We start from the raw sequence: 23,834 nt of genomic DNA, 5'->3' as shown, positions 1-23,834 counted from the left end.
GTAGATTTGTCTAGTTGTATGTAAACTTTTTTTTAACACTTGAATGCATTCTTGATACTTTGCAGCTAGCGTTTTACGTAAGATTATCTAGAGAAATTAACCTAGTTTTTAAGTCTATACAATTTGATTTAGATATTTTTTTATCTACACTAATATAAACTTTACTTTATGCATGTATTAATAAAATAATGTATTCATAATTTTATCAGGACAAGAGCATCACAGTAAAGTTATTGTTACTTCGTTACTAGTGTCGCTTTATAAACGAGGCTTTGGAACCATTCCTAATACTTTCCCCAATTTCTGTATAGTACTTACCATTAACAAAAACTCTTCATTTCTACGACTGTAAAATACTTTGGCGAACACAAATTTAGAGTGATGGCACACTGGTGGCGTTGCGGTTACGGTGCGGCGTCGCATCACATATACATACGTCTTGGCGTCTTCATATAATGTCGGCGTCTAATTCGAGCCTGTTTTCAAAAAGTACTAGTGCAGATCATAATCTGCAATAAAATTCATTTTGTATTAATCTAAATCGTGTTGTCGGGGTTTAAATTGGCCAGTAAAGATTATTTATTTCATGTCATCAAATGGTATTTTTGATAAATTATGCTTGTATTAAGAACACGTGAATAATATTTGCATTAAATATTCGCTTTAAATGTGTGACAATGTCTTAATCTGGATATATTATGTTGTTATTGTAATTAATTTATTCAAATAAAATAAGATTACGGTCTATAAATCTCTGTTAGTTTGTTTTACTGATGCGAATTGTTAATAAAAAAATTTACAAAAGTTATTTTTATTTTTTATGAATAATTTAACTTCTTTTAAAGTTCTCGTATGAATCACAAAATCTATTGCATATATTCTAACGCGTACTAAATGAATTGCAAACATAATAAATCTGTGATAGACATCTAAAGCATCTTAATAAAGTGCGGTAATCGTTTGCTATTTAACTGGTAGTTGCATACAATTTACATAAAATGGTTTTGAAATAAAAATCTAACCACAACTGAAACTTCAAGCTAATAGACACCATATTAACCGTGAATTTCTGAGACCTAAATTCCCGTTTAAAACATATTGTTATCTCTGTTTTATTTAAGGTAATGACAGGGATGACTATATTTTTATACATAGATTTTCGTCTCAGAAACTAACAGTGAATTATTTATTGAAACACCAATAGCTTAGTAGTCAAGTATACGGACCAAGTAGTCGTAGGTTCGATTACAGCCAATCGGTTAATGTCGTGAGTAGTAATGGTAACAAAAAATATTAGTTTTCAAGGAAGGAAAAATATAGTTTCTTGAAATTATACTAAAATGTTATTTACATTAAAAAACACAAATTAAAAAAGCGTATTATCTTGTTTTTCGCGTATACAAAATTCTATAGTGATATTAAGAGATGATGAGGAAACCGACTTGTTACCTCTTGATGTAAGTTTCACCTATTACGCATAACGTTTATAAAGTAATGTATACTTATTTTCTATGTCTATTACTAAAAGATCAAGGACTTCACGGCCGTTAACTAAAGATGAGGCTGATAATATTTATATTATTTTGTGGGACAATGTTTTTGCTAGTGCAATTATTGTGTCTCATCAACCTGTCCTTATCCATAAGGAGGGACGGCACAATATGTACTACTCCTCCATACATCTCTATCAGCCCCCTTCTTACACATATCCTCTTTCACACAATCCATCCATACTTTCTTTGGTCTTCTTCTACATTTGTAGCCATCCACATTCAAACTCAATTGGAATTACTGTGTTTATTAATTGTAATTTTAATATAACTCTCCTCTCGATACATAGATAGTGGTAATATAAAATTTAAACATATGTTTTTACCTCATACATATTTAAGAAAACTAAAGGTTTTCACTATTAATAATATATTAATAGTTATCCATAAAATAAAAAAGTTTCACTGTGACAGTTACAATGTATTTGTTTCGTGTAAAAACTTTAATAACAATCGCGCGTCTGTCGAAGCGTTGAACTACAACTAGTGTAAGCCTTGATGAGACTACGTACACTATGATTTTGTGCATTCCTCGAACATTCCAGCCTTATTTTAATATTCCGAAATATATAACGTTTAGAGATATTTGAAATAAACGTCAAGAAGTTGATGTCAATTGCATTAAATATACTTTATACTTTACATTGTCCTATTTCCATGTTCTAAGTAAACTAAGTGCACAAAAATTGTTCTTGTGCTTTTTTAACGTACCTTTTTTTTAACTTGACATAGCTTAAAAATAAGTTTGACTTGATATGACATTACATGTCAATTATATGTACTAGCTGTCGCGGAATTAATAAAAAAACATAATAAGTGGCATATGTGTTGATCTATGCCAAATTTCATCAAGATCCGTTAAGCCGTTTCAGAGATACCATCAAACAGACATCCATACATCCATCCATCCATATAAACATTCCCATTTGTAATATTAGTAAGATTTAACTCAAGGTAACCAATATTTGGTCACCCTACACAATACAATACGTAACCACATTGCGCATGCGCGGAACTCGTTGCGATTTAATAAAGCATCAACCTACAACAACAAACCTCGTTGTTAATTATGCGCCTTTGATGACTGACACTGTTTGTAAACAAAACTGAAAAAAAAAATCTCAGATTTGCATAAAAACTAATCGTAAGAAAATAATTGTAAAAAAAAATAAAGAGAAGATTAAGTTTTGCTGTCAAAAAAAGTTACTTAATTTTATATGTAACTAGCTGTCGCCCGTAATTTTGTCGGCGTGGAATTAAAAAAAAAACTTAATGAGTAGCTTATGTGTTCTTCCGCACTATATTCTACATCTATTTTCAGCCAAATTTCATCTAGATCTATGTAGCTGTTCTGGACATACCATCAAACAAACATCCATCCAAACATTCGCATTTACAATATTAGTAAGATAAACAAACTTTATTACTTCGTTGGTGTATTTCACCTGTTTTACTATTCGGAACGCACAAAACATATATTTTTTCTCCAACAAACATCTGTTTGGAAAATCTATCACGTATGCAATGAGAACGAATGTTTTTATTTAAGATCTATTCTGTTTACAATGATGTCCTAGATATCCTTATTACGTCTTTCCTGGTGTAAATTTTATACATAAAACTAGGATTTATGTGAACTGGCCCAGACGTATCTGAAGTCGGTACCTATTACACAGGATTACAAAATGTAAGTTTAGTTTCGGAAAACGCTTTAATCGGATGAATTTTCCTTTTAAATATATTCTAGAATTCAAGCCGGCGTCAGCGCCATCTATCGGGTTAAATTATAAACGTTAATCATAGTACGACAATGTAATCAAAATCGCTCCACTACTTGATAATTTTCAGTCACAAGCAGAAACGCATAGAAAAATACGTGTAATGTTTCATGAATTAAAAGTTGAAATGACCTTATTTATCATCCTCTTCGGTATTAAAAATGCTTTTTTTATTAGCTATTTGTATAGTAACTAGCTTTTATCCGCGACTTCGTCTGTGAGGAATTTAAAAAATTCTAATATTTAATCTTTCTAATGGCAAAAGAAATTTGTAATTAGTCCAGTAGTTTTAGAGTTTTTCCTTACATAGAAAAGTACATAATTACGAATCTTTCCACTTTATAATATTAATATGGATTAACAATTAAAAAACGTGGAAACTATCTGTATATTAATTAACGCACTGTTGATATTCGAATAAAAATAAACGAATAACTATAACTAATTGTTATTTGATCAGAGGAAGAGCTAAGAGTACGATAAACCCGTAACATCTCAATAATAGCGTAACAGTATAGGGATGGGAAATTATATAAATGTCGATATTGGTTAAAACGTTACTAACAAAGCGCTCAAAACTTTCTGATTATTTATAGGTTATTAATAAAAATTTTATGTACAGGGTTATTTTTATGTACTACTAGCTTTTACCCGCGACTTCGTCCGCGCGGAATAAAAAAAATGCACACAAGATAAAAAAGTTCCTATGTCCGTCTCCTAGTTCCAAGCTACCCATCAATTTTCAGCTAAATCAGTTCGACCGATCTTGAGTTGTAAATAGTGTAACTAACACGATTTTCTTCTATATATATAGATAAAAATATAGCGTTAGCTGATTCAGAATCATGTTATGAAATAAAAAATTGAAAATCAACATCGAAAAATTATCCTTAAAAAATGACTTATTGTTCGATTGCAATAAATAAACCAGAAAAGAACTTCTAAGATATTTTTTGCGACTCTAGGGTAATTGTTTTAATTTAATTTTGTAATTTCACTTTTCGCAATATTACGCATGTTGAATAAAATTAGGATTCTTGTTCGTTCAACCAAGATTTTTTTTTATATCAAAAGGCGACAAACGAGAAAACGGCCATCTGGATTCGCCGCAATAGCGAGGCGACCGTTGCCCATATATATCCGCAAATGCAGATGCGTTGCCTACCTTTAATTAAGTTTCGTTAAATAAGCATTATTTGTGGCTTACATAATTTAGAAAAGAACAATGACATAGTTAATTATTTAAAATTAATACAATATATTTAAGTTCAACAAGTTATATGAAAATCTTACTAATATTATAAATGCGAATGTTTGGATGAATGGATGGATGGATGGATGTATGGATGGATGAATGTTTGTTTGAAGGTATCTCCAAAACGGCTGTACGGATCTCGATAAAATTGGGCATTGATATAGATCATAGTCTGGAAGAACACATAGGCTATTTGTTATGTTTTTTTTAATTCCAAGCGGACAGAGTCGCGGGCGACAGCTACTCTTTCGATAAATCAACGAAAACATAGATTTAGTATCGTTTATAAAACAATTGGGGGCGCTATTGCAAATACGCTTAGGTAACTTAATCACATTGCTAATGTGCAAATATTCTTATCTCGATAGCTTACATCTAGCGCTTTACAACACTAGCGCTTGCGTAAGGCATTCACGATCGGCTCACGCGCTTTCTTCCGTTAAATTTAATTGCTACAATAGTACAGTCGAGCAAAAAACGTAATTCTATTACGATTAATGAGCAGAAAATTGACTTTTTTAACCACTGTACTTAACATTAGGAGGGTCAAGAGCTTACACAATGTTTTAGAAAACTTTTTTATCTGAGACATAATAGTGTCCTATTTAAAAAATTGGTTTTAAAGAATTTTTTCTTGCATTTTTTTATAAATAAACATCTCTTCCGTCTCTAGGGGATGCTATTTTAGTCGATATTGTTTCTAATTTCATAACAAACCTGTCAATTACTTAATTCTTATCGGCACGTCGAGTAATTACCGTAACTGAAACATGGAACGGCCTGAATTATTGGCAATTATAATATTAATTATACTCGATGTAAAATGTATCTGCCAGTTAATCGTTAATTATGAATTATGTTGTGTTGGAGTGTTATGTTGAACGCATGTGAAATAAAATAATGCAATATCTTCCCGTATTGGAATAAAGTCAAAGATTTCTTCTCTTCCAGACACTTTAAAAACATAAGTAATTAGCTGTCGCCCGCGACTCAGTCCGCCCGGAATTAAAAAAAAACATAATAAATAGCCTATGTGTTCTTCCATCTATGTTCTATATATATGCCAAATTTCATCAAGATCCATTGAGGCGTTCTGGAGATATCGATAGAAACATCCATCCATCCATCCATCCATCCATCCATCCGAACATTCGCATTTATAAGATTAGTAAGAAGTAAGATAGTAAAATGGCTCACATTTTGATTTGATTTACAAAGGAACGAATAAAAATGTGAGTACTTAATTAGTGAAGAAAAACCTAATGTTTTATTTTTTTGTTCTCAGGTAAGTCCTTACTGACAAAAAAAAAACAATGTAAAGGTAAGTCTGAATGTTTTACTTTTACAGGTATCTTTTAAATGCGTTTCCCAAAACTAAGTTAATACTTAAATTTAAAAAAATATCGATATAAACATTTAAACGTAACCAAAATTCCTTTTTGCGAAACTGCGCCATCTATTGTGTACCTAAAGCTTTATTATTTTTAAGTTATTCTAACAAATTAAACTCAATAAAAAAAAAGTGAACGCATGTTGCCTTCACGTAGTTACAGTTTAATCCGCGTGGAAATGTGGCGCTAATGTGCACTACGTCTGAAGTAGTGCGATTAAATTAGAACACGGTTCTACTACGCAATTACATATTATAAAATATAATTTGATATTATAAAATTGTGAAAACTAAACTTGATGTTTAATACACGATTAAGGTGCATCTTTTTAAAAAACCCAATCCAGAATAAAGAAAATGTAGGTACTTCTAATTTTCAGGAATATCATAAATAACTATGAAAGCTACCTATCATTTTGAATGAAGAGCTTTTCTTGAGTTGGTGGTATTATATATTAAAGCTCATAAAAAGCTCTAAAATAACTACAACGTACTATACACGAGTATTAAAGTATATATTTAAATTGCAACTTGACATTTGAAACAATAATGTCAACATTAAAAATCGATATAGTTAATACAATCGTCCTACAAACCTCATTTATACGGCATTGAGAGTTGTATAAGTACATCCGACAACTTAGACTAAAGAGAAACGGATTAGGCAAAGAGCCGCCGTTGTTTTAAATAAATTTTACACTATTTGTATATTTCATGCGTACACGTAAAGTTTGACGTAAGTATGAATTGTACTATTGCAAAAATTTACATACTTAAAAGAGCACACAAGCAAGAAACTTAAGAACTTATATTGGTTTTATTTTGAGAAGAGGGAATGGGTGCGCTTGCAAGGTCCTGTCTTTAAAACTTCAAAGTCCGTCGACGTCGATGTCGAGACGAAAGGAACAGTGAGCGTAACGAAAGTAAAATGAAGCCGCAAGTGAATCGAGATCGCAGAGCTTACGCAGACAGTTACAGAGCATTGCATATCAGATATACCATTTCAATTTAAATTATTTTTTTCATTAACTTAAAATGAGCTTACGCTTAAAAGAACAACACGTACATTGAAAACATAAAAATGTTAGCCATGTAATCCATACGTAAAGGTGGTTAATTTTATGGGCTAATATTTGCATAAAAATAAAAAAAATCATCGCTTTAATTATTTACAGGTCTTAAAGTAAACTTTTTCCTTTTTCCATATTTCATTTTATTTGAATAAAATTATCGAAATGACAATTGACAAAGAGTTGGACCACATATTAGCTAATTATTGATCCAAAGACTCATACTGTATTACCTGCACTGTGGTATTGAAAGTATCTTAATGTGTTGTTTTTCATTCAACATTTAAATAAAGATATGTGTTGTTATGTATTATGTGAGGTAATAAGGAAAATATAGTGGTGTTTACTTTACGGTTTGCGGTCGTATAATGAAATCCTACCGGACACTGCAATATTATAATGACCGGCGTTTGCTACGCAACAAGACGATAGGAAAATAATTGTGTTAATTTTGAAATATATTTAATTTTTTTAATGAGTTCAATTAAAGGTACACCACTATAGTAGTGGTGTGTAGACTGTACAGTACTAGTGTAGTAAGTAGTTTTTAGTAATATTTGAATTGTAAAGGCAACTAGACTAATAATTTATTTTACACTAATTAGTACGTTGTGATACTCTTAAAAAAAAGTTCTGACCACTCCGCTAAAGTGTTACTTACATAAATTACTAAAGCAGATTAAATTTGAATTCGTATAGTGTGCATCCTCTTTTACTTTTTACGCAATCGTTAACCTTCACCCGTGCGGGGTCAATGAACTCGCACTGCGTCGCATTTGAACTGATTGATTGGCTTGTCTATTCAAAGGTTCATCTTCAGAGTGTGGGTGATTGGAAATTTTGCAAACTCATTACTTTTACAGCTTGTTGAGAACCCATTGCAATGGGTAATGTAGACATATGAGTATACTAGTAAATGCAAATTAAACGTATATAAACAAGTATGTATACAAAATGAATGTATATAATACGAAAGTCCATTTGGCAGGCACTCACCCTACTAGAGTGGGATATGGATAGGGAGATGATGGGATGATGAGAGCTTACAGCGTATGCCACATTTTAAAAAACAAGTTTCCTACACAACTTTTATTCTTCGCAAAATTTTCTACTTCTCTTCCAAAATATTTAACACTTCTTAGAAAAAATATAGCGACTTTATATATTAATAAATAAAACTGCTCAGTTTTTATATGTCAATATTTTTTAAAAGTAAAAAATACTTTTAAATAAAACAATATCGCAAAGTAATTGTTCAATTATGTTTAAAGTTAATAAATTTTGATTGCGTCCATTGAGTCAGTTGACGATCGCCCAACGAGTCGATAATTTACTGAGAATTACTGAAGCCGATGTAATACTAAGTAATGTGTTCGTAACTTATGTAATATTACTGGGCTTTGTGTCGCAAAACTAGTTCGCATTCAGGGTTGTACAACACGGGGGTAAAATATTTTTCATACTTTTTTGGAAATATATACCTATCTATTTATTTATTTCTCTTTATTATAAAATGGCAAACAACAGTCAAGCAATTCTTCCTGAATTCGCCAAAATGGCGAAGCGACAGCTGTCCATAGACATTGGCAATTGCAGTTACGTTGCCTACCTTTAATCGACGGAGCAGGAGACGCACAGAATGAAAATTCGGCTTCCTATGCGTCAAAATTTAGTGGCAACCCTGATTGTACAATTACTACACGCAAACTATAGTTTCCATTTGCGATCGATACGTGAACGCATCTAGAATGATTATGCAAATATTATCTGCATGTAAACTCTGTAATAAAACATCGTTATTTGGTTTACTACTAATTAAATTGCAACAGATAAGAATTTTCTTGTATTTATTCATTCCTAAGACTATCTCATGACCATTATAACAAAGCTGTAGATATTAACAAGTAATCCAGATCCCAGATTTAATAATTGTTCGGCGGAATATTTAATCCTATTTCCTATTATTATACTTTATTATTTCCAATTCAACTTCCTTATATAATAGTTAATTGAAACTATTTTGTGTAATTAAATAATTTACACGCAATAATTCAATTTTTATTGAAACGTGATTCGAAAATCGAACCGCGGATTAAAATATAATTTAATCATTCAGCCAGCATTAATTACCTCCTATCTAAAGCCCCTTCACATGAAATATAAACCAAGTAGACTGAATTACAATATTTCATAACTAAATAGAAACTTGTATAGAAAGTGGACACCAATAATTAACCGTTTTATAATTTACTAGCTGTCGCCCGCGACTCCATCCGCGAGGTATTAAAAAAAATAATAAGTAGCATATGAGTTCTTCCAGACTATGTTCTACATCTATGCCAAATTTCATCAAGAATTATTTTGCTGTTCCGGAGATACCTTCAAACAAACATCTATCCATCTAAACATTCGCATTTATAATATTAGTAAGAAGTAAGATAGTTCTAAAAGCAAAAAAAAAAGACAATGTATTTACTATTTGTAGCTAAGACTGTAATTAATGTAAATAAGAAATCAGACGATGTAATCAAATTTTGATTTGCAAGAAATTTTTTAAAGTAGTTAACAAACGATTAAATTAATTGAGGTCAACCACAGTCTGCATATGAGTCAGTATATTAGTTGCACGCAGCTTTGGTCAGGAGCCAAGAGAGGTGCCGCGCGAATGGCCGTAGAGTTAAGCGTAGAGCCGCGCATGACGTCGTACTGGGTAAGGTGGGCGCATCACTTTCAACTTCGCCGTTACAGTTGACATGTTACGAGAAAGTGGAACATCTCACTGTCAGTTCAGTCTCAAGGTCTAAAAACAAGCCATTGCCATATTACGTCATTTATCGCATATATATGCGACAATAAATTTTTTATGATCTTCTTCAAGAATGACCAATGAAATTTATTAGCTTATTTACATAGTTATTTCAATTGTAAATTATTTTTTTATTACTGACATATTTATTGGTAAATAATGTATTAAATATAAAGATTGTTTCCCAGTTTTTGACAGTCAAGTAATTGCCGTCGGTTATTGGACGAAGAACCTTTTATAAATTGGTACAAGGGTTGATCCTGTTACTGCCATTTATTACTTCATTTAGCATATTGCAATATTTGTAAGCTCATAATACAATAATCCATTGAATCACATAGACTCATAGAACATAATGATTTTATAGTGACCGTACCAAATGTGCCGCTACGAGACAATTTTGTTCGGTCTCTAAGTCTATTACGTTACCTCCTCATAACTTAACTTGCATAACTTGTAATGGTTTTATCATAACACAATTCTAGCTTTAGCTACTTAATGCATACTTCAATGTGCTACGTAGTAAATATCTTCCTTATACAAAAGCTCCTTGTCTATAATCAAATGTTTTCACAACAGTAAAGGCAAACTAAACAGCAATATATGTGTGAAATCTGAAAGGTATATTGTGCATCCAATACCCCTTTGAAATTTGTAGTGAGACAAAGACGTTCGTTGTTTGTTGTCTCGTCGAGGGGCTTGAGCCCACCCTAAAGTAGGGGTGGTATGTGTTATAATCTTAGGTAACCTATAGGTTATTTAATAATAATAATTAATAATATAGGATTACTTAAAATGCAAAAATAGTAATTATACTTTATTTTATCACATATATTTTCGATGAGCAAAAAATATAAATATATTTTTTTTATTTTTAAACTGAATCTAATTATTGTTTAGTTCATGCTTAATTATATTAAATCACAGTGTTCAAACTGTAACTTAAATAGAAGACTGATTTAAGTTAAACAAATTGTGGAATTAATATCAGTGCAAATGACAGCTTACTTAATGTTAACTTAAACTTATCAAGTTATCTATGTTGATATTGCGAAATATGAAGGTCGACTTTAACTTGAATTTATTTATGATTGCATGCATTATTTCTTAACAAGAGGTGCAGCATTTACCCTTGATATTTAAATTAAATAAAGAATATTCAATTTAACACAGTATTTTAACCAAAAATTTATATGTTTAATAGTTCATGGACTAATGGTATATTTAGACGCGCATAAATTTTCTACTTAAATATTAGGACATAACTAGCTGTCACCGGCGACCCCGTCTGCGATGAAGTAAAAAAAACGTAATAAGCCTATGTGTTCTTCCAGACTATGTTCTACATGTGTGCCAAATTACATCAAGATCCGTTCAACCGTTCCGTAGATACCTTCAAACATCCATCCATCCATCTAAACATTCGCATTTATAATATTAGTAAGAAGTAACATAAATACTGGCAGTTGCCCGCGACTACATGCTCGCAAAATTAAAAAAAAATCAGTAATAAATATAGTCAGCCTATGTTTAGATACTATTCAATGCATACAAACAATCAAATCTTTCCTCTTCATAATATAAGTAACGACAAGCGGTCGCCCGCGACTTCGTCAGTGCAGAATTAAAAAACTCTATACCCATACAAACTAAATTTTATCTGAAATCTTTCAACAAAGGATTAAATATTTCATTGTCCTTAAATGATAATTTCTTTTCTCAATTATATAATTGTGTTGTAATATTACAAGAAACTTCCTCATTCCGATTTAGTTCTAAACAGATCAGCTGACACCAGCCTGAATACTTAATGTAAGATTGGGGCCAAAGTACTTCGTAAATACGTGTTCAAAATGTATTAGCGGCAATATCCAATACGTGTGATGGTTAAGATTAACTTATTAGATAAACACACGTAATGCAAAAGAAAAGTGGAATTTTGTAATTTTTTATATACACGATGACTATCTTCTCCTTCTATAGAAACTCTTCAAGAAAATTATCGTATCAAATCAATAAGTAGCATATGCGTTCTTCTTTAAAATACCTCTTCTCCTTTTTATAGTTTTCTTAAAGAATGGAGGAAAAATCTGACAACTAAAAGGCCGTGGCATTTCGACGATTGTTTGTAGTATTATCCTGGAAACATCTTTGCAATTTGACCTATACCTCGCCTTTCTTCAGTGAGAGGATGTAGCAACGATGCGTAATACTCGCCTGTGTTGTGGATAGTATCTTATGAAACTTTTATATACGTGTAATAACAGTAAGTATATTCTTAAATAGATAGGCAAAATTTTCAAGATAAAAACCGACCATGATGATTTTACGTCCCTTTAATATACATAAAATGTTCAGAAACAACTATCAAAAACCAAGAACCTATTAATAAATTACAACTTTATTGTAAATCGTTCTTGTATTTTCTTAATTGCAGTTATAGAACATACATTATTTAAAAATGAATTAAGATAAAAATAGGTCTTATAATATACAATAGGATGTAATATAAGGTAAATAGATGAAACTATTCTCATCGAGTGTTATAATTGCAAAACAACTTATTACGTTTACGTTTCTATCAAATATTCCTTATACTATATAATTATCAATTCTTACGTGTAAGGTGTGATCTGAATTGTTTTTTTATTGTCGCAATGCGTTACGCCGCGTTGTTAGTTCCGCTTCACACATTACGTTTGCAGAACGTATCCCATTTCACAATATATCATTTTGTTTGTTGTTTAATTTTGTAATTATTTGCTATAAATTTATCATCATAGACCAATGATTTATACAATGTCTGGAATGAAAATTGAATTTACAATTGAAGAAAAAAATATATCAACACGTAAATAGAAATCTGTAAAATTTTAAAAGGTTCTTAAATAAGACAAAGGATAATAGGAATATTTGCTATAAAAATCATATGATGGTGGTTTTTCGAGTATACATTTTGAAGTAACAAATTAAGTTCTTATTGTAAATAAAATTAGGTTTTAGGATAATTGGACATGGACTTAGATTTTCCCGTTAGATTATTTATCAAGTAAGCTATTTGATATACATATTTAATTGATTAGACAATACATAGTTAAAGACATAAACACACATTATAACATCCTAGTACATAGTACTAGGCTAACTAGGTTAGAATGTTGGTTCGGCTTCGCTTTGCTAATACCTAATTGCTGAATGAAAATTATGGCTTATGCAAAAGTAAAACGTCGTAGGATGACTGCGAAATCCCCGTTCATTCGACATCTAAACATTAACATTCCATCGTTTTATACTTTGAATGAAGAAACTATAGGAATAGTGTTCTAGAGAACTTTAAAAAATAATTGCTAAGAAATGACAAATTTAAATTAAATAAACAAATGAACGTTTGTCTTTAAATTATTATGCAATGAAAATTATACTTAGAAACAAGTGACTGATAGCTTTTTAGGAATATCGTATTCTAGCATTTTAAATTGTTAAAATAATATTACTGTTGTGATGGACACTATTTCTTGAGTAATGCCTAGTTATTTATGCACTGTACATTATAGTTATGTTTATTAACTCTTCGGCAATTATGTAAATTTGTATCAGTAAATAATTTTGTTTTGATTGATTCAACTGATTTATTGCGGATGGCAATGTAATTAATGTTTGGAAGTCGATCGAAGCCATAATGTTTTTCAATTATCTATTTTGCAAGCGTTACGTAATATAAGTTAATGTATACTCTATCATCGTAATATAGTAACTGGGCTACTAATTTGATAGTTTCACAACCTCTCACGATCCGCAATCTTGGCCCTTCAATTACTTAAGACAATAGACCGGAAAATAAACGAGCACACACTTTTTGGCAGCGCCATCTTTTATTATTTTTTGTACAATAATTATAATCGACTCAATTTTACAAAAACAAAAAACTTCATAAGAAACATTTCTCTCTTTCCTAAAGTAACAGGTACGTCAACTCAAAGTTCTAACATCACCGATCGTTCATCAAAAAAAAACAAAAAGAAAAAAAAGACTATAAAAAGAGTATTGCATCAGTGCGAGTCGATCGAGAGTCGTGGGATTTGTCATGCAGAGATCTGGTCACCGACCACTATCCCATTTGATGGTGATTCCCACGGCTCTCGTTCGTAAGTTACGGTGCTAATCTTATATTTAGATATCACAATCAGACGTCTGCTTCCTGCAGCCATTAGTAGCTTCCATGATGGCCATACTCGTGTCCGTGGCCGACGACAACTGGGACGGGCACCTTAACTGGGTAAGGCACGTGCTTCTCGACATGTACGGGGACGTGCTTCTCGATGTGCACCGGGTAAGGCCTGTCTACGAGCACCTTCACTGGGTAAGGCACGTGCTTCTCCACCGGGTAGGGGATGTGCTTTTCAACGGGGTATGGTGCTGGCACGGGCACTTTCACGGGGTACGGCACTGGTTTCTCTACGTGCACAGGCACGGGGCGGTCGACGGGTACCTTGACTGGGTAAGGCACTGGTTTTTCAACCGGGTAAGGTACGGGTTTTTCTACTGGGTAAGGTACTGGCTTGGGGACGTGTACGGGATAAGGCCTATCGACGGGAACCTTGACGGGATAGGGCACCTCCTTGACAACCGGGTAGGGAGCAGGAACATGCACTGGAACCTTAACGGGATAGGGCACCTTCTTTTCAACGGGGTAAGGAGCCGGCACTGGGACCTTTACTGGGTAAGGCACGTGTTTCTCCACTGGGTAAGGTTGGGGCACGAATACCTTGACGGGAACTGGTCTGTCAACGGGGACATGCACTGGGTAAGGCACCTTCTTCTCGACGGGGTAAGGTTGAGGTACATGAACTGGTACTTTGACTAATTCCTTGACCGGGTAAGGGACGTGCTTGACGACCGGGTAAGGTTGAGGTACTGGTACTTTGACGGGAAAGGGGACCTGCTTTTCGACAGGGTATGGGATATGTTTCTCAACTGGGTAGGGAACGGGAACATTCTTAACCACAGTGATGGTTTTGTGCGAGTCTCCATAACCACCGCCATAGCCGCCGCCGTAACCGCCACCGTAACCGCCACCGAATCCGCCACCGTATCCGCCGCCGAACCCGCCGCTGTATCCCCCATGTCCGCCGTAGCCGAGATCGATCAGCCCGCGCTTCTCATGTTTCTTATCGGTGGCCGCCACCTCCTTGTCGTCAGCTACTGCCACTTCCGTTTCTGCTTTCTTGGCTTCTTCTGCGTTCGCGAAGGCCAGAAGAGCCACCAGACTGGCGGCCACGAGCTGTAACAGATATTAAAATATACTTAAACATTTACAAAAGTTTAGACATCGAATACTTCAGCTATAGTTAAAAAAGTGGATTGATTCAGAAGTTTGTGGTTATCATGTTCAATCTGTCCAGTTTTCCTGACAGAGATCATTATCTGCGATGGAAGATTTTGGTTATTGGTTTTTAATACAGAGGATTGGGAACAATTGCGTCAATTATGAATGAGTTCCCATCGAAAGCGAGTTCGAACTCAGCTTTTCTATCAAGATCAAGGGTCCTGTTAACCATTGACGCACTATCACAAGCACAACACACTATATCACAAAATGTAACACACCATGAACCTCATGATGCTGCTCTTGTTGGTTGCACTGAAGGCAGTGGAGTCCTGAATGCGAATGATGCGTTTTGCTGTGCACGTTCGCTATATATACGCTGTATGAGCGGCCGAGCGATGAAAATAAAAAAATGGCGGCGCTCCGTAGGACCACGTTACACTTTCGCTTTCGAGGGGGTATCGCTTTGGAACCGAAATGCTCCATATTGTCGTCATCGAGATGCCGACCGGTTTGAACGCGCTCTCTGTAGTTCCTGAAACACAACGCCACTCGCCGCGCCGTCAACTCTACTGCGGATTATCTGCTCGCATTTTTAATACTAACGATGTTCAATGCGTATGACGATTTTATCTTCTTGAATGCCTCATTGTGTTCGAAAATAGTCCTGTTTATGTTTTTACGAAATATTAAGTTAGGTGTGTTCTATGAAAACATTTTTATCTTTTTCTTTATTTAAGTATTAATTACATGAAATTAGGACTACAGAAATTCAAGGAAAACCAAACCTAATCTACGGCGAAAACGGGCCTAATTAAACCAGATATTTTCAGTAGTAATCGATTGTTTCAGTTAATTATAAGTTAATTGAGGACATAAACAATAATCATTTCGCGGTGATTTAATACAGTGATTTTAACTATACTGGTTTTATGTTGAAATAAAATTATGAAATAAGTTTGAAATAATTACTTTTTGATTCATTATCGTTATTTTTTTCTTCATGTAGAATTGTGCATCATATCTAAAATTATTTATACAAATATTACAAACATTAGAAACAGTTTAATTTAAACATAAATTTCAGAGAAACCGAAAATGAAGCCTTTAATCAGTTACGCATCAAGATTGAAGATATATATGAAAAAAAACATTTAGTTTAATTAATAATTGCAGAAATATTCCTTAATTAAGGTTAACAAATGAAAGTAACCGTACCATCCGGATCCGAATTAAAATGGCCGGCCAACCTGTGATTATATAATACATAACTAAATTTACTAATATCCACTCAGCAAGACGTAAAATAAAACTCGCTCGAGAATTCAGTTGAGTTTTTTACTACTATTATTTAACTTACCACAAATGAAAAATGTTAGACGTTCAGACTATTTCATTGTCATACAGATTATGTTAGGAAAAAAAATAGCCTGTCAGGATTGAACCCATTTATCCACTGAACATATTTTGATTTATTTTATCTTAGATGACTTCAGGATGTGAAGAAAACCATGTAAAGTACATACCCGTGTAATTCTTACCCCATTAATAAAAATAAAAAAGTTCAATGCCATTACCGGCGAAATCGTTGGGAAAACATTTTCGTCCTCAAAGGAAGCTTCAGTCTTTCCTAATATCCGAAAGACATAACGCAAGATTATGTTTTAATTCGTGGGAAGGTCAGTCTCCAGTGTCACGAATTGCCGCGGGCTTTGAGCGATTGCCAGATTTTGTATGTAGATAAACATATAGATCCTCTTTCTAAAAAAAGCTCAGCAATATACTATGTATATATGTTCATAGCCGGGATACATAACTTTATATGTATGGGGTTAGCCTCATGCTTGGTTACCATCCTTTTAAAGTAGAACTGAATTATGTTGAAATAATTTTTGAAAGCTTACCTTTCTTATGAACTTAGTACATTGTTGACGAAATATACCATAAAATTTAATTGAATGGCCCTAAGTTACTGAATTTAATTTAACAATGTTCATAAACGTTACTTCTTACAACTATTATAAATGCAAATGTCTAGATAGATAGATGGATGGATAGATGTTTGTTTGAAGGTATCTCCAGAACGGCTCAACGGATCTTGATGAATTTTGGCATATAGTCTGGAAGATTACATAGGCTACTTAGTATGTTTTTTTTTTTAATTCCGCGCGGACGGAGTCATGGGCGACAGCTAGTCATTTATAAATATAAATTTACGATATTATTATTGACCCTCCCTCTCTCAGAAACGAATTTTATTTTATTTAGAAGTCATGGTAGAGACCACTTCAGAATAATTTTTCGTCACGTATATCTCCACCGAGGTGCTCGAAGTCTGCCTAGTTAGGGGTAACTAGGTCTCAGTAAACCATGCTGGCTCAGTGCTGGTTGGTTGACTTCACACTCCTATGAATTTCATCACATATATGAACCGGTTACATCACAACGTATTCCTTCACCTTCAACTTTAAAACTTAAGAAAGTATCTATGTAATTTTACTATCTAACTTATATTATAAATGCGAATATTTAGATGGATGGATGAATGTTTGTTCGAAGGTATCTCAAGAACGGTTCTTGATGAAATTTGGCACAGATGTAGACAATAGTCTAGTCTAGAAGAACACATAGGATACTTATAAAATAGTGCAATATACCAAGTACTATTAAATCGCGTGTTTTGTAAGCATTAGTCAGTGTTATAGAAAATTTATTTTAGAATTTAAGGATTGTTTTTTCCAAGAGTAATTGTCGTTCAATTTCCCTGTTTTCAAGGTCTTTGAACCGGACTTGTTGACTTTCAAGCGTAGGTTTTTTTTGTTATTACCTGATTTTATACAATACAGTCTGAAATTACTGATTTTTCACGTAGTTATTTGCAGACTGCAAATCCTGAGGCAAAAATTAAAAATTGTTACATTACAAATTTAAATGAAATATAACATTATTTAGGTCGAAGATTTCGTTTCTTAATTATTTTTTTTATAAATTTTATCTGGCTTCTAAATTATAACCAAAATCAAAGCTAGAAGTTATAGTAAGTTTACTATAAGATATATTCCAGTATTACAATGTGGTTGTTATCTGCAAAAACCATTCCATCAAAGCGTAATAAATGTTGAATTAGGAAATTTTAATATCAAGTTAATTTCCGTACGTTGCGTTACATTTCTCCTTGTAACGTATACCGTCTAATGTATCTTGGATCTCTGCCAAGTAAACATCTCTCATACCTTACGAATAAGGTTCAAATTCCTTTGTATGATAGCTCCGTATGTCTACTGTGTAGGCTATCGGCTATTTGAGATCATTTCCTTAGATAAGTGAACACAGTCGCAATGGAGTTGCGTTAAGTACACAATGGTATTGAAAAACGCGATCTCAAAGTAAAGTTTGGAATGTAGGATTCTTCAAGAGTTTTATAAGATTTTTTTATATTAAAGCTTTTTAGTAATATATATTGTTAGCGAGGCGACCGTTGCCCACAGATATCCGCAAATGTAGATGCGTTGCCTACCTTTAATTAACGCAGAAGGGGACACACAGACTACGGATATTCCCCTTCCTATTAATCCAATCTTCTGCCATATCCACTTCCCCTTCCCATCCTTTCCTAACAAGAAAATGGTGGGAAGGAAAAGAGGACTAAAATTAGGCCTCCGGCACGAAGTTATAGTTCATGGTTATGCTACTAACTTAACAAGAATACCATATCTCGTAACCAACTTAAATCGATTCTTCGTAGTAATATAAGAAAAAGAGAAGTCAAAGGGAGAATATGCCAAAAAATATATTTATATAGAGGCATTCAAAAACTCTAATTATAAGCGACGTTTATCTCTACCAGTGTATACGCATGCAGTTTCGCAATCTCCCTCAGTTAGCGACGGTCCGTTCGCAAAAATCGTGGCCGCTCGCTACCCAAGGTCCCTTTTGTTCTCGGAAGTGAAATATTGTTGTATTTAACATGTTACTTGAGTTAACTTACAACTAATTTTATTATTGTTTATGACACTTGCCATTATTAATAGTAAAACCATTATTACAAGGAATGCGAAGCGAAAGGATGCGTTTATATGCGATACTACGCTGTATGAGGTGATAGGAAACTTTATTCTAGTGGTAGCTTGATCAAGGTAGGCGTCCCGTCTGAACTGTGTGCGTGCCGGAGGCCTAATTTTAACCGTCGTTCCCTTCTCACCCCATACTTATAAGGAAATGATAAGAAGCGGAAGTGGATTCTGGCGGAGGACGTATAAGGAAGGGGGAAATATTTTTAACTAGAAAATTAATTTAAACTAATCTCATTTCACCATTTAAGAAAGAATACGTATCGATTATAGTAAACAAACATTATTCAATCTTAGTACAATATTTTAAACTAATGTTAGACGTCAAATTAATTTAAATTTAGAAAAAGTAAATATCTGAAAACTTCGCCATGTATCTAATTTAAAACTATTGGAGTTATTTCTAAGTCATACTATAAAAGCCTTGTATCGATTATCTAATGTTACAAAACACAACACAAAAACACAGCAATCAAGTGTTGAATACAAATTTTTAAACTTTTCTTCACATTTATTTAGGTATTGTAAAGAATTTTAATCAATATTATACATTTGCCAGGATGTACTAATTGTATTTAGAAATTAAGACTCCGGCAAAGGAATTTAATCTTAATATTTATTTTCTAAATTAAATAATGAATTTAAAAAAATTAAAATTTCATTTACACAAAATAAATATGCAGAAAAATCTCTACCATTCTGACAGTTTTCTGAATTTGAATAAAGAATTTTTTAACGAAATCGTTTAAAAAGGGCGCGTATCTTTTGTTTTATTGAAAAAAAGAAAGGTGCAAATTCCTATTTTAAGTTTAGTAATTTTAATTAATTTAAAAAAAAATAGTGTATTTTAATTGTTTAAACTTTAATAATCAAGCCACGTTCAATGTCTTTCGCAATCGGTTCTATAATTAAATGTACATACTTTCACAATTTTGCTTTAAATGTATATGTAATTATAATTTTTTTTTATACAAATCAGTTGTGTATACGCTCTGAATGCGTTATGCGCAAGATAGATGACGTCAGACGAGTAGATCTTCAAAAGATATAGACAAACCTAGTCTAATTTACAATTTGAACATCTTTACCAATTTAGTAATTTAGGACAGTGAAAAGAATTATCGGGTGACAAGGATTGAGATAGACTGATAAAATATGGATTTATTGTGTAAAAAAACAATCTTTAAAACAAAATAATTAAAAAAAAAACTTGAGAGGTGTCAAGGGATACCCGGATGGAACGAAGTTCCTTTCGATTAATTAGTGAAGGAACCAATGTTTATTCTATGAATAAAAAACTTAAGTCTTCACAAGAAGTACATTTTATTTCTATGAATTTTCGTTATATATTGTCACGTCGTTGCCATGGTGAAGTAGCGCTCATTCGTCGCGTCGTTAACATACTTACTATAGCAAAAAGTGTCGTGACAACTTTTCGTAAGAATTTTTTCCGTCTAGCCCCCCTTCACAACGCGCGATAAGGAACTTCGTTCCAAAAATGCACATACAACTTACGCCTGTGACCCAAAGGGGTAGGCAGAGACACTGGACCTCTATTTGGTGTGGTCAAATGACCCTCTGTAACCCACTTTTCGCTATTTCGGGGGACGGAACGTGACGTGTGGCGAGCCGCGTCGTCTTTTTCTCCCGGGAATTCAAACATATGTGTGGTTTGCAACACGATGTTTTCTTTCACCGTTTTCGTTCAAAAATGCATTTAGTAAAATTAACAATTTAAAAGTGAGAATAAAAATAGTGTTGATATTTATTTATCCTTAAAATTAAATAACAAATTATGTATTGCGTCATTCATGCCAAAGACGTCGTTTATTGAAACTAGGTGGCGCTAATGTTTGGTATGCAAGACACCAAAACATTGATACGGTGTTACGAAATTGTATTATAATTATATTTCTAAATTAGCATAGATAAAATGAAATGCAATGTTTTATTATTTAATTAATGTAAAGAAAAGAGGACTCATTTCCTTTAAATTTATACTTTTTAATGATTTCTTTTTCTATTTCGTTTAACTTGTCAAAGTGAATTAATAAATTATTTGAGAGATTGTTTTTATTTTTTTTTTTTTTTTTTTTTTTTATATTTAAAAAGTTAGCGCTTGACCACGATCTCACCCGATGAGGTGAAGATGTGGTCTAAAGATGGTACGCGCTAGCTTTGTAGATGCCTATTCACTCTACTCTTGAAGGCCCCCACATCGTACTTGGACGGAAAAACTGACGCCGGCAACTTATTCCAATCCTTAGCAGTACGCACAAGGAACGATGATTCAAACTTTTTCGTTCGAACGCGCGGCACGTCTACTGCATAAGGATGGATTCCAGCCGTATGTCTGAACGTCCGATGGTAGAAAGGTGCTGGTGGAATTATGTCGTGTAATTCCTGCGCACACTCCCCAAAATGCAGCCTGTAAAATACCGAGAGACTAGCCACTCTACGCCTGTGTTCAAGACTGATTAAATTTAGGTCTTGGTCACCGAACAACTTTTTGGCGCGCCTCTCCACCGAATCTAGTGCCGCGAGTTGGTACTTTGCTGCGCCTGCCCAGATATGACAGCAGTACTCCACACATGGCCGGATCTGTGCTTTGTACAGGGTCAAAAGCTGTCCCGGTGTAAAGTACCGCCGTACCTTTGAAAGGACTCCAAGTTTCCTTGCAGCTACCTTCGCCTTAGACTCTATGAACTGTCCGAAGTTAAGATTCGACGAAATTTCGACGCCCAGTAACTGCAGACAGTTGGTGAATTCGAGGGACACATTCTGGAAAGTGGGAGCTAGGGTGAACTCGCTCTTTTTGGTGGTGAAATCACACGCTTGTGTTTTGGCGGCGTTGAATCGCACAAGATTGGCCTGTCCCCAAGATGAGACTGCCTCGAGTGTGCGATTAGTACGCTCTACCATGGCCTCACGTTCAGACTGTACTTGATCTCGACTGGTCCGACCTACCGGTAGATATCTCTCTATAACTGTGCTGTCATCTGCATACCCAAAGATACCGGGAATGAGCAGGTCGTTAATATGCAGCAGAAAAAGAGTTGCAGAGAGAACGGAACCCTGAGGAACACCAGCATTAGTCGCCATAGTGTCAGACGAAGAACCGTCGACAACGACGCGGAGCGATCGCTCACTCAGGAAGTCCTTGATCCACTCTATCAGACCAGGGGATATACCGTAGGCTGGAAGCTTGCTTATAAGGCTGGCATGCCAAACCCTGTCAAAAGCCTTTGAGATGTCGAGAGAGACAGCAATGGCCTCCCCGTTCTTTTCTAGGGCCTCGCCAATTAGGTGAGTGGCATACACTAGAAGGTCTCCTGTCGACCGATTTCGGCGAAATCCGTATTGTCGGTCGCTGAGGAGATCATTCTGTTCTAGGTACGCGATGAGGCGGGAGTTCAATACACGTTCTATAATCTTACAGAGTATAGAAGTGATTGAGATGGGTCGATAATTTGCAGGGTCGGCACGACTGCCTTTTTTAGGCACGGGCTGCACATTAGCCAGCTTCCAGGATTTAGGCACTTTTCCAGCTTTGAACGAGAGGCGATACAAACGTGTCAGAATTGGAGACAACTCGGCCGCGCACGTCTTAAGAACAATAGCTGGTATTCCATCCGGTCCACTGGCTTTGTTCACGTCTAGACTACGCAATACTTTTAAGACCTCTTTCTGCCTAATGCGGATTTCCGACATAATCGTCTCGCAGCAGGGGATTGAGGGTGTTTGAGCATTGCCGATGTCAAGCCGCGAATTATTGGCAAAGAGGGTTGCAAATAGGTCCGCTTTCTCTTTTGCCGTGTGAGCTAGTGTACCATCGGGTTTTACCAGCGGTGGTAGTGAGGGCCTACAGAAGTTCGCCTCTACCGCTTTAGCTAGGGACCAAAAAGCTCTACTACCGCAGGGTTGCCTGGAGAGCTTTGCGCCAATGCGATTGATGTGACTCAGGCGAGCCTTCTGCAAAATCCTTTTGTAAGACTTGGCGGCTTGGTTAAAGGCTCTCTTCCTATCAGCTAAATCCGGTAATTTACGCTGTCGAGCCTCAGACCATGCAAGATACGCCGAATGTTTGCGCTTTTCAGCTGCCGCGCATTCGGCGTTGAACCATGGCCGAGCTTTGCCACCAATGGGGACGTCTTTATAGGGTATGAAATATTCCATAGCTTGACGCACCACATCGGTTATGACATCTGCGCATTCCGACGGATCTTCAGAAGAGAAGCAAACCTGCCGCCAAGGATAAGATGCAAAGAAATGACGCATCTCGTCCCAATCTGCTGCCTTGTATTGCCATATTCGCCGAACTCCGCGTATATCACGGTCTGGGGGAGAATAAGACGACACAGATTTCACCAGACAGTGGTCAGAGGTTCCTAAGGGTGAAGTTACCGCTACAACGTATCTGTCTGGATCGGTAGTCAGCAGAAGGTCAAGGCAATTAGCTGTGTGACCAACTACGTCAGGTACCCTAGTCGCTTCTTTTACGAGCTGGGTCAGGTTGAACGACGACGCAAAATTTCGCGCTTCTTTCCCAGCGTGGTCGGTTTTCTGGTATGGGAACAGCCAGTCTTGGT

General features: G+C 34.7%; 2 protein-coding genes across 2 annotated transcripts in view; one reads left to right on the top strand and one right to left on the bottom strand.

Moving 5' to 3' along the window:
- The window catches only part of LOC106720249 (angiotensin-converting enzyme), a 108,832-nt gene that overhangs the window by 24,706 nt on the left and 60,292 nt on the right, over nucleotides 1-23,834 (top strand). The gene's annotated exons all lie outside the window — the stretch shown is intronic.
- LOC106720282 (skin secretory protein xP2) lies at nucleotides 13,684-15,555 on the bottom strand. Its single transcript, XM_014514880.2, has 2 exons — nucleotides 15,457-15,555; nucleotides 13,684-15,130 (listed from the first exon to the last, which is right to left on the bottom strand). The coding sequence occupies exons 1-2, from the start codon at nucleotides 15,466-15,468 to the stop codon at nucleotides 14,057-14,059; spliced, it is 1,086 nt and encodes a 361-aa protein (XP_014370366.2). The 5' UTR covers nucleotides 15,469-15,555; the 3' UTR covers nucleotides 13,684-14,056.

The sequence above is a fragment of the Papilio machaon genome, chromosome 8, assembly GCF_912999745.1.
Source record: "Papilio machaon chromosome 8, ilPapMach1.1, whole genome shotgun sequence".
NCBI classification, from domain to species: domain Eukaryota; kingdom Metazoa; phylum Arthropoda; class Insecta; order Lepidoptera; family Papilionidae; genus Papilio; species Papilio machaon.
The sequence above is the reverse complement of the archived record's forward strand: the minus strand, read 5'-3'. Positions and strand labels throughout refer to the sequence as shown.